Source organism: Syngnathoides biaculeatus, chromosome 12 (genome assembly GCF_019802595.1).
Source record: "Syngnathoides biaculeatus isolate LvHL_M chromosome 12, ASM1980259v1, whole genome shotgun sequence".
NCBI lineage: Eukaryota > Metazoa > Chordata > Actinopteri > Syngnathiformes > Syngnathidae > Syngnathoides > Syngnathoides biaculeatus.
Window position 1 is genome coordinate 30,156,771 of NC_084651.1, and position 12,355 is coordinate 30,169,125.

A 12,355-nucleotide genomic window follows, 5' to 3' on the forward strand; every position below is an offset into this window, starting at 1 on the left:
AAACACAATATTAAAAAAAGACAATTAAAACCACATACAGTGCAAGTAATATGATTAAAAACTGGATATATTCTAAAAAGTCTGAGGAAAAAAAAGTTTTCAACCTTGTCACGTTTGTTTGCTTGTTATATGATATAATATAATATCCATCCATTTTCTTTACCGCTTATCCTCATGAGGGTCGCGGGGCGTGCTGGAGCCAATCCCAGCTGTCAAGCAGGAGGCGGGGTACACCCTGAAGAGGTTGCCAGGCAATCGCAGGGCACACAGAAACAGACAACAGTCACACACACAATCACACCTAGGGGCAACCTTGAGTGTCCAACTAATGTTGCGTGTTTTTGGGATGTGGGAGGAAACCCTCACAGGCACGGGGAGAACATCCGAACACCACACAGGGAGATCCGGGATTGAACCCGGGACCTCAGAACTGTGAGGCCAACGCTTTACCAGCTGCGCCACCGTCCTGCCATATTATAATCTATAATAATCATAACAATACAATAGTCATCGTGTTATTTCCGATGTGAAAGGACACTTCACATCAAATCAACACGACCGTTTTCACAAACCCCCCCCTTCAGCGCCTCTCTCTTCCTGTCTGCGTGCGTGCGTGTGTGCGAGTGTGTATGTGTGTGTGTGTGTGTGGTGTACTTACGCGTGATTCAGTGCGTGTGTGCGTGCTCGACGTGCCTCCTTCCTCATTTTATGCAGTCCTTCACTCGCATCCACATATCAAATACACCTTTTTTCACTTAACCTTCGTTCGAATTACCATTACCATTTTTCTTCATCGTTGGCATCGACATCACCATCATTAAATGCGCAGTGCGCCTTTCTCTGTTCACCTCTTTCTAATCTGTCTTTTACATCTTTCATTGTCTTTTACATTTATATTCATATATAGATATTCATATATCGTATATTTACATAGTCTCTGTCAATTTCCGATAACTTAATCGTCAGTTTGTCCCAATCGCGAATTTTACCCAAATTGTCCTTTTGCCATTATTTTAATGTGCGCTTCCTTTATCTTGTTTCTTTTTGTCAACATTAGGCATCATTTGCCGCTCAATGTTAATGTACATTTAATCTTTAGTTAGATTATATTCAGATCATTCATGATCAAATTCAGATCATTCATGATCAAATTCACCATCCATGATTATTTATTTATTTAGTGGTCACTCTTCTTTGACAAAATCCAACCGAATTCCTATCGCGCAACAAATTAGCCTATAGTATTCATTTTTTTTTGTATTTTTTGTTTATGGGTCCATGGTAAAAGTGGCTGATGATCATCAACATGATAGTTCAAATGTGCACATACTTGCTGTCATAACGTGAATAAATTGTTGGCCTTTCACGGGATACTTGAGGAATCATGGTAAATGTGTATTTTTACCTTCAAATGCCAATACAACTCAATCCACTACTGTAAAAACTTTAGCATCTGGTCTGAATGAATTCAGCAATGTGTATGTTTGTCTGGGACACAAGGTGCCCGCTGTGTTTACTGCTTGTAGGTCTTGATCCGTTCTCCAACCTCCTGATGGGGGCCTTTTTTTTTTAACTGGAAAAATAGGCGTGTTGCAGGGAGAGTCTGAACATTATATTACCCCTGCAGTAACTATTGACTCAGTAACTGGCTTTATGACGTCTAATGCTTCTGGTTTTAATGGATATTGTTTCATAAATAGCCTATATTCTGTTTTTGGTCTAGTTTGTAGAGGTTGCGCTCTCCTCATGAGTCCCACATCTGATAGTCCTATTGATCATATGCATTCTGGGACTTCTTTTTAAAAATGTTTCCTTATCCTCTGTTAAGAGGTAAAAGTCAATATCACTTTTGATGAAGGTGGCGGCCTGCACTAACCTGTACTTTTCCAACTTTCCTAGTTTCCAATTAGTTGCTGTTTGATCTCTTTTAACGAAACCTCTCAACCAGTGTGTGTCATGGTTTAAAAAGTGACACGTGGCAACATTAAGCCTCTGTAGAGGTCTTTCAAAACCTGTGGGAGTCTTGACCTCTGCTTCTGCCGTTCTCAGATTATCTGGGTACAGATATTAAATTATTTTTCTCTTTTTTTTTTTTTTTTGGTAGTGTATTTTAGTTTGTTTTCGTAATGGAAATCTGGGCCTGGAGTTTTTTTTTTGTACCACATTATGACATTAAGAAAGTCCTCATTTTATCCTGTTGTTCTGTTAGGAAATGTTCTGCTTGCTGTAGCAGTGTCTTTCCCATAAAAGTTGCAGCTTGTTTGTTTTTATCTTTTAGAATTTTCTCTGCATGGCGGGCATGATAAACCCTCTCTGGACCAAATAAAATTTTGCAGAGAGATAAATCTGATACTTTGAGAAAATGATACTCTCGACTTAAAATTTTCAATTATATTAAACCTGTTACAATTTTGCAACCCCTGCCCGGAAAGGATTAACATATTCCTCCTATGTGCCAGTAGTCAGGTCAATGTAATGTTTGTTAACCCATCTGTAAATTGTGTCTATTGAAACTGCATGGAGACCATGTCAACTGCTGTTGAAATGGCCTGTTATCCATATTCCTGCAGGCCACTGTAAATCTTGAATACAGCTGTCATTCTCACTCTGTTTTCCTCAAAAGGCTCATCATTTTTTTTTATCCTCCTATTTTAGTGTAATTTGCTCTGTCTAAAACGCTGGGCTGCTCTCTGAATTTTCAAATTTTCCATATCTTCTACGTATTGATTCATGTCGGCTTTGGGTGAAGCGTTATCTTCCACAGCTTTTTTTAACATGACCCATTGTCCAAGTCCTATGCACTAAAACAGTTAGGTCAGCGCCATTTTGTGTGTCGGGGTTGATGATTTAGATCCTTGGTTACAAGTTACCTTAACTTGGTGATAAGTTGGTCATTTGTGCAGCAGTCTGTGCGGGAGATAGTAATTCTCCAAGTCTTTTCAACCATTTCAAGTCAGTTCCGTCTAATCAAGTAATTCTGCATGGTGGTGTAAGTCAAGGTACAGGGGTGTGGTTAGTTTTCTCTATTCATTATCTTGTTCTTTCTTATTTCATACTCCTTCCTTTCTTGTCACAACCTTTGGATATTGTCATGCCCATCTTAGGCCATTTTTGTCAGGTCACCTTTATTTCTACAATCCATGTCATTTTTCAACTGAATTATTTTTTGCGAATTAAGATGACCAGCGAAATTGTATTTTATCTATATATGTAAATATTTTTAGCTTATATGGGCTTAGTGCTGCGACAAATTTCCGATCCTTGCCAGTTAAGTTGTCCCTTTCCTTTTGTTTACTAATATATTTTTCCCCATTTTGCGATTTTGTTGCCTACACACCACACTGTACAGGACTACGGTTGGTGTTTTTGCATTCGACAGGGTGACTTTTAAATACTCTTGCTTGGTATTCCTCAGGCTTCTACCCAGAAAGGTGGAATAATCTTGCCTTTGCTTCCAAACAAGTCGTCACTTTCTATCCTGTCTCTACTCGTTTACACAATCACACACAGTTTATATGTAGTTTTATTAGATGTTAACTCGGAATTTAAGTACATACACGAGTCCGACCTCATTTATTTCCACAACTTTTAAGTGTACAGATTCATTAACTTTTACAGAATTTAACTATCTTATACAGACGAGTCCGCCCTCGTTACCTTTTACAGAATTTAACTGTACAAATGAGTTCCCTCTCATTTCGATTCACTTGCCATTGACTTCTATTCACAAGGCTTCTTCTTCACGTTACCTTCATGTAGACTGCAACACACCTTCGCGCAGATTTCCCGTCAACACTCACTCTTTTCATACCTCGTAAGAAAATTGTTCTTACCAAGACATCTTCTTGTCCCTCGGATTTCCGTCAACCTTCACATCTCAGTCAGAGTATTTGAGAACCAGTCCCTTAAACAGGTCTGTGTTGCAGTGGCAATGGTCTTCCTGTAAATTGACTCTGAAGCTGGAATCCTCAGGTATCTTGGAATCCGGCTTGAAGGACCAAGAAAATGTTAGGTTCATCACCTAACTTGCTGGAATAATTGCACAAATAGCGGACAAGAAGTCATCTTTCCTCTGATCAGGACGTGAGAGAAAGGCCAGTTACAGTCTCCAAACACATTCTGAACCAGCCTCTCAGCTACTCTTTATTCAAAAACACACAAGGTCAAAAGGAGGGGTGAGCAAATGAAATGAACACAGCACATTCTTTGGCACATCCTTTGGTGATTATGTGGCACATTCTTTTGTTAATTTGGAGTTGTCCTTGGCCACTTCTCGGAAGATACTGTTGCATCTGTGTATAAGGAGCTCGTCTTGTGAACGAGTCTCTTCGAAACAAGGATGACACTAACATACTAAATGTACCTACAATAATTCAAATACGTCATAAATATATTTACAACAAATCTAACATTCCTCCACCCGGCCCCCCAGCTCAGTGTCTGCACGTTAACCCTACCTTCACCGCGGTGGACGAGATAGTAGACTCCCTCTGCCTTCGGGTGGGATCCTGACTCTTGTTTGTGCCTATGCACGACAAAACAGGTCAGAGTACTCACCCTTTTTGGAGTCCTCAGAAAGAGTGGTGGAGAGTGCTTCTACTGGGGACTCAATCATTCTACTGAGGGACTTAAATGCTCACGTGTGCATTGACAGTGAGATGTGATTGGGGAAAAATGCCCCCTGATCAGAGCACAAGGGTTGTACTTTTCCTAGATTTCTGTACTCATCACTCACTGTCACTAACGAACACCACGTTTTGGCAAAAGGGTGTTGTGGTCGATAATCAACTTTTTGGTTTTGTCATCGGACCTCCGACTGCATGTCTTGGACACACTGCTGAGATCGTGCTGAGTTGGCTACAATAGTGAGGGAAGATGCCGGTTGTGATGTGCCAGGCCACAATATTTTTTGAGGGTCTGCCAGGAACATCTGGCAGAATCGCCTGTTAGAGAGAGTTTCAACTCCCACCTCCGAAACAACTTTGCTCATATTCTGGTGGATGTGGGGGACATTGAGTCAGAATGGACCATGTCCAGCGCCTCCATTGCTGAGGCAGCTGACTAGACCCGGGGCCATCAGGTGGTTTGTGTCTGTCATAGCTGCAATTCCCACCAATGGTGAAGAATACTGTCAAGCTGAAGAAGGGTTCCTAGGCCTGTGGGTCTCTTGAGGCAGCTGATCGGTACCGACTGACCAGGCGAAATGCAGCTTTGTTGGTTGCTGAAGAAAAAAAAAAAACTCTGGCATGGAAGGAGTTTAGTGAGGCCACGGAGAAAGACTTCCAGGTGGGTTTGAGGAAATTCTTCTCCACCATCCAGGGTCTCAGAAGGGGGAAGCAACATTCTGTATAGTGAGGATGGGGTCCTGGTGACCTCAACTTCAAATATCGTGAGTGGGTGGTAAAATACTTCGAAGACTTCAATTCCAGTGACATGCCTTCCTTCCTATGAGGAAGCAGACGCTGGGTTCTCTTAGACAAGCTCTCCTATCGCTGGGCTTGAGGTCACCGAGGTGGTTAAATATATCCTTGGTGGCCAGATTCACCCAAAGTTCCTAAAGGCTCTGGATTTTATGTGGCTGTCCTGGCTGCATTATCGTGTGGACATCAGGAACAATGCCTTTGGATTGGCATACTGGGCTGATGGTCGCCCTTTTTAAGAAAAGGAACTGGAGGGTGTGTTACAACTACAAGGGGATAACATTTTTTAGCCTCCCTGGTAAGGTCTATTCCCGGGTGCTGGAGAGAAGGCTCCATTGGGAAGTAGAATCTCAGATTCAACCGAAGCAATGTGGTTTTCGTCCTGGCCGTGGAACATCGGACCATCTCTACATCCTTGGTGTGGTCCTCAAGGTTTCATGGGAATTCGCCCAACCATTCTACATGAGTTTTGTGGACTTGGAGAAGGCGTTCGACCGTGTCCCTCGTGGAGTCCTGTCGGGGTCCTTTGGTACTATGGGTTACCGAACCCACTGATACAGGCCATTTGGACCTTGTTTGGTCCACATTGCCAGCAGTAAGTTGTACTCGTTTCCGGTGAGAATTGGACTCCACCAAGGGTGCCTTTTGTCACAGATTCATTCACAACTTTTATTGACACACTCTCAAGCCGGAGCCAAAGTGTAGAGTGAGTCCGTTTTGGTGGCCACAGTATTGCATCTCTGGTTTTTGAAGATGATGTGGTTCTGTTGGCTTGATCAAGCCATGATCTCTAACTCTCGCTGGAGCACTTCACAGCCGAGTGTGAAGCAGGTTGAACGTCAATAGAGTGTATCTGACCCAAGGGCTGCTGTGGTAGATGTCTTCAAAAAGTTCAAGAATTATTCATTAAATAATCCTTCGTGAGTTGAGTTGGTGCGTGAGGTTGAGAAGTTCTGACTAGCTATATATTCTAGCAGAACACCTTAGGTCGCAGTTCAATAATCGACTTTGTGGTTTTGTCATCGGACTTGTAGCTGCTAGTCTGGAAACTCTGGTGAAGACAGAAGCGGAGCTGTCAACCAATCCCCACCTGGTGGTGCACTGGGTCAGATGGTGGGGAAAGACACCACCTGGCAGACCCAAACGTATTGATCAGAGCTGCTTGGAATGTCTGGCAGGGTCCACTTTTCAGAAAGAGCATAACTTCTTGGATGTCCCCAGAAAAGCCTGTTGACTCGGGCAGCTGATGGGTACTGGCTGACCAAGAGGAACACTGCTTTGGTGGTTGAAGCAAAAACTCCATTGTGGGAGGAATATGTTGAGGCCAGGGAGAACGATTTTTGAACAGCTTCAAGGAAATTCAGAGGCACCATTGGGCGTCTTGGGAGGTTGAAGCTGTGCACCATCCAGTATAGTGTGAATGGTGCACTGCTGACTGCAACTCAGGATGCTGTCAGTGTATGGGACGAATACGTCGAAGACCTCCTCAATTCCACCAACACGTCTTCCCATGAAGAAGCAGATTTTGGGGACTCTGAGGTTCTCTTGCCTCTGGGGTTAAGGTCACCAAGGAGGTTTAAAATTTTCCCAGAGGTGAATGTGTTTTGCTCTGGATCTCTCAAGGATTTGTATCGCTGTCATGGTTGGCACAACACTGCTGAATCAGGGATAATTCCTCCAAATTGCAAGACCAGGTTGTTGGTCTGTTCGGAAGTTGAATCTAAGATTCAGGAAGAACCATTGTTTTCATCCTGGCTGTCGATCAGTGGACCAGCTCCAGACTCTCTACAGAGTTCTCAAAAGTGCATGGAACTTTGACCAAACAATCGACGTGCTCTGTGGATTTGGAGAAGCTCTTCGACCATGTGTCTGGGGGAAGGAGGTGGGGGTTCTCCAGGCGTATGGGATAACGGAGTCCCCTAATGATGGCTGTTCTGTCCTTGTAGAACAAGGTCAAGAGTATGGTCCGCATTGCCGGCCGTAAATCGAATATGTTTCCAGTTAGTTTACTCCACTAAGGCTGCCCATTGTCATTCATTCATTCAGGACCTTCATGGAAAGAATTTCTATGCCAAGCTGAGGCATTGAGGCTCTCCAATTGGAGACATTACCTCAGTCTCTGCTTTTTGCAAAAAAGTCTGGTTCTCATGGCATTATCGTGTCATGATTTTTAACTCATCTTGGTGTGATTTGCAGCCCAATGTGAAGCAACTCTGATGAAAATCAGCACCACTGAATCTGAGGCCACAGTCCTCAGTCGGAAAAGGGTTGAGTACCCATGGAATTCAAGTATCTCGGGTCTTGTACACAAGTAAGGGAAGAATGGAATGGCAGAGCAACAGGCAGATCAGTGCCGTTCCTGTTATAAAGCCGGCTCTGTATTAAGTCTGTTTTGGTGAAGGAGCTAAACCAAAATGCAAAGCTCTTGTTTTTAATTCTTTTTTCCAACCTCATCTATGGTCACGAGCAGTGAGCTGTGCAGTCACTGGACACCTCCCTGACTACGTGTTTCCAAACAAGTCACGCTGGGAGGAGGCCCTGGGGAAAACCCAGAAATTGGTGGGGAGATTGCATCTCCCCGGCTGCACTAGGAAACCCTGGGATCCCCCTCAGAAGTGCTGGACAAAGAGGCTAGACAGAGGGATGTCTGGGCTTCTCTGCTTGAGCTGGGAAGTTAATGGATGGATGGATTTAAGCCTTTATCTATTTCAAAGCAACATGAAATATTTTAAAACGGATTTGATCCATAAATAAAGCAAGTCAAATATTGAATAGCTTGGGACATGTTTTCATGTTGTAATAAAACAACAAAAGACAAAGTCAAGATCCTGATTTTATTTTTGTCTATTTCAGGAGTTGGACCTGCCCATGCTGAAGGTGTCTGCTCCAGAATTGGTGTCTGGAGTATCTGGAGAGTCTGAACAGAAGCTCAGGGAGCTGTTTGACCTTGCAGCGGTTGGGCTTTTTTATTTGACAAATTATCTTTTTCAAAATGTCAAAACTGATAACTTTTTTGCCACCTTTCTCTTGCAGACCTCAGCTCCATGTATTATATTTATTGATGAGATAGATGCGATAACACAGAAGAGAGAAATGGCCTCCAAAGACATGGAAAGAAGGATTGTAGCCCAGCTCCTTACTTGCATGGATGGTATATGCTTTTTTATTATTATTTTTATTTCTCGGTATGTTTTTAGCAAATTTGTCTTTTTTTAGGGAAAACATTCACACCTCTCTGAGCTTTATGTGGAAAAAAATAGCATTTATACCAAACTTGTGGTTCTGCATCCCTTGACAGGAATAATCGAACTTTAACATTTATAATAACAGAGGTCTGGAGGAGTTGATACTGCAGTGAAATAATTTCAGCCCCATTCTTCTTTGCGAAACATTTTCTTTCTTTTATTTCTTAAATAACATAGACTGCCTGTTTCAGAATCAGCTTTATTGGCTAAGTGTGTAAAAACACAGAAGGAATTTTTCTCCACTAGTCGGTGCCTCCCTGGTCCAACATTTAGAACAAAGAACAACAAAGTAACAAGAACAAGAGACATTCTGTTATTAGGAACTATTCCTTATAAGAGTCACAAATATGCAAGATGCAGAGTATTCTTCATTTTAAACAGATAAGCGATTAGTGTGTGAACGCCCCACATTATGTTAAACTTGTACAGAGTGCCTTTACGTGTTCGCTGTTCCCATTATAGATCAGTGCAACGACAATGGTACAAAGGGAGCAGTTTAATCTGACGACTCGTGCAATAGTCTACAGGATATATTGCTAATACTAATACTGATTGGACCAGCCAGATGTGAGGCTGTGTCCCAACAACAGCACAAGGCAAAAAAATTCAGTCATAAAGGCGTTCTAAGGGAAACCATAATGACAGTGTGGCATCTGACAAAAAACAGTGAGACCCCTTCCCTAAATCATCACTGACTGTAGATACTTCACATTGGATCTTTTCTTTTGTACCACTCTACTCTTCCACGGTCGGCTCTTGGATCTTGATTTCATAAATTCTTCCATTTGTCAATTGGACTTTGGGCAGTTATTCCACTTATCCAAGACAAGACAGTGGTTGCTGCTCTGTGTTATCGGTTTCAGATGCTTTACTCCTTGTCCCGCTCCTTCATAATCTTGAATCAGCTTTTTGCCACAGTCAAGACTGCCCCCACCCTCCAGTTAATTCCTCCAACTTTTACATTCATTCATCAGTCATCCATTTGAAAGTAATTTGATACGCAATTCTGTTCAATTTCAGCAATTAATGTGTAATCTGTGGTTTACCTTCCTTTTGAATCGTGTCAGTGAGGTCAGTATTCTTCCCATTATTGCAGTAGTTTCCTGAACCCGTCGATGAGATTTAATCCCAATATAAATATTACAAATATGTAATAGTATTTTTTTCCCAATGAGCTTTAAGCCAATATAAAAATGTGAGCTAAAAATTGCTTGGAAAATTTTTCATTTTTTTTTTTCTTTTCCACCCCTCGAAAATCACCTGCATCTAAAAAAGTGCTTGATTCTTGAAATAAACATTTTCCCTCTAAATTTTTGTGTCCGAGCAAACGCACAAAGCCCCTGAGCAGCCCCTTTGACCAGTTTGGGCAACATCAGATGTGTGTCCTCCTTTGAAGTTACAAGGCTTATTAAAGAATCAAATTATAGCATTGCGTACCCATCAAACACTTAAGAACAATTTTGTTTTTGCAATCTTACCATGAAAATGTCAACCAACTTAAGTTCATTTAAGTGCGCAAATGAAAGGTCTTACAGTCGTGCTACCCTGAGAACACCCAATCTCGTCAGATCTTGGAAGCTAAGCGGGTTTGGCCCTGGTTAGTACTTGGATGGGAGACCACCTGGGAATACCAGGTGCTATTAGCTTCTCTTCCCGGCTATGATGCAGAGGGGTTTCATTAGGAAGAGCATCTGGCGTAAAACTGTGCCAAACAAATATGCATTCATCTGAGATGACATGCTGTTGCAATCCCTAACGGGACAAGACGGAAGGATAAGAAGAAGAACTCTGTGCAAATAAAAACATAAAATATTAAAGCCTGCTTCCAAATATTTTTTTTTTGGTTCACAATATCCCAGCCTGTTTTTCTTGGTTTAATACTGGATTATTGGTTCCACATTATCATTTGCAGTGCATGCTGACAGCACAATGGTGCTCCAAACAGTTTATGGTAAATGTTGTTTTGCTCCCTGTATTTAAAATACAATTTTATCATTTTGTGCACTATATTATTTGTGCTTTCATAATTGATGAGGTTGTGCCAAAGTGGAATTTTAACATTACACACTGTCCCACCCTGCACTATTTGATTGAATTAAAAAAATTAAAATGCCTATCTTTTGCTGTGTCAGCTTCCGGTTACTTTGCCATCTCATTGTGAATTTGTTGAACTGACAGCAGAGATGAATTCCTATTGATGACCAGGAGAAAATTGTTGAATTTCAACTTGCTCTAGGTTTGATTTGTTTACCAGTGTCAGCTCAATTCTTCTCTCTGTCTTGTGCGCTCTTCCCCAACAAAGGAACAATCCTGATTCCAATCCTTCACCTGTGTACAATTCTATCTGCTTTCAAATGACTTGTGCTGATTGTGATACTTGATGTAGTCCACCTTCCATTGGGGCCAGATTTCCTTCCGAAAACAAAATTTTAACTTTGGCTTTGCAACACAGACCAGTCCTTTCTCTCTCGAAAGAGTCAATTTTATCCAGTTTCACCACGTTTTCTTCTATTTGCACATACTCTGACAGTCATTGGATCTTAAAATAGCATTTCTTTTTATTTTCACCATTATTATTTAGGGGAAATATAAGCAGCAAGTCTTGCTTATCTTCGTTCTATGTTGCCCAGACTGCTTTGCTAAACAAGCACCAGTGGTGGGCGGTACATAAGGAGGCTGTCATTGTAAACGTCGGTTGACAGGCTGTGTAAGTACGTTTGTGAATTATGAACCAGTCACCCCTCACTCATTGAATCACATTGCATAATGGTACAAATTACTTCTATATTATAGGACTAATTTTATTTTGGGTTGGATTTTTCTCTTTTTGTGCGCAACGCACAGCTTAGATGGAATATTGGTTTCCATGTAAGTTGTATGTTTCAAACTTTGGGACTGGTTATCAGTTTTGATTTCATGTTAAGACTAAGATTATTTTTCCTATCTGTTGATAGACTTGAACAGACTGACAGTCACAACACAGGTCCTCGTCATTGGTGCCACAAATAGGCCAGACTCCCTTGACCCTGCCTTGCGTAGAGCTGGACGCTTTGACAAAGAGATATGCCTTGGTATCCCAGATGAACCATCTCGTCACAGGTTACTGAAATATGTTATTTACATGTGTGAAAGGAACTATTGAAATTAATCAAATGTTGTGTTGTCAGGATTTTGAAGACTCTGTGTCGTAAACTGAGGATCCCAGAAGATTTTGATTACAGCAAGCTGGCCCACCTCACCCCAGGATATGTGGGTGCAGATCTCATGGCACTTTGCCGCGAAGCTGCCATGAATGCTGTCAACAGGGTTTTGTTGGTAGAGAAAGGACCACCAGAGAGGAGCAAAACCAACATCCTCAATAATGACCTGTTAAAACTGTCACTTGAGAACGAAGCGATGACAAACAAAGACATGAGTGTAAACATTGGCACAGTATCTTCTCTCAGTTTACACAACACAAAATTGGGAATAGTGGAGGTTAATCAGTTATCTCAGGATAACCCAGGACATGAACATCTACCGGTGAGGACTTCTCCAAGCATCTCGGTTATTCACTGGCAATTATCAATTTTATTTGCTGTTGATTTCTCTGTTTAGTTTATACCAATGATTGGAATTAATTGAATAATACTTGCAGGGTTGTCAAACTCAATCGCATGGGGGCCAAAACTAATGAACTAATTGTTTTGT

The 12,355-nt window shown here is 41.7% G+C and overlaps 1 protein-coding gene and 1 pseudogene across 16 annotated transcripts in view; both read left to right on the forward strand.

The window, feature by feature from the left end:
- Positions 1 to 12,355, forward strand: part of nvl (nuclear VCP like) — a 167,483-nt gene that overhangs the window by 57,441 nt on the left and 97,687 nt on the right. For all 16 annotated transcript variants that reach the window (XR_009797373.1, XR_009797372.1, XR_009797374.1 and 13 more), the window contains 4 exons: positions 8,274 to 8,375; positions 8,454 to 8,571; positions 11,620 to 11,764; positions 11,833 to 12,187. Coding sequence is in view for 10 of the 16 variants with exons in the window: in XM_061836670.1 (XP_061692654.1) it covers positions 8,274 to 8,375; positions 8,454 to 8,571; positions 11,620 to 11,764; positions 11,833 to 12,187 (720 nt within the window). In the remaining 6 variants the exon portion in view is untranslated. The remainder of the gene's footprint in view (positions 1 to 8,273; positions 8,376 to 8,453; positions 8,572 to 11,619; positions 11,765 to 11,832; positions 12,188 to 12,355) is intronic.
- On the forward strand, positions 10,193 to 10,311 carry LOC133510304 (5S ribosomal RNA; annotated as a pseudogene).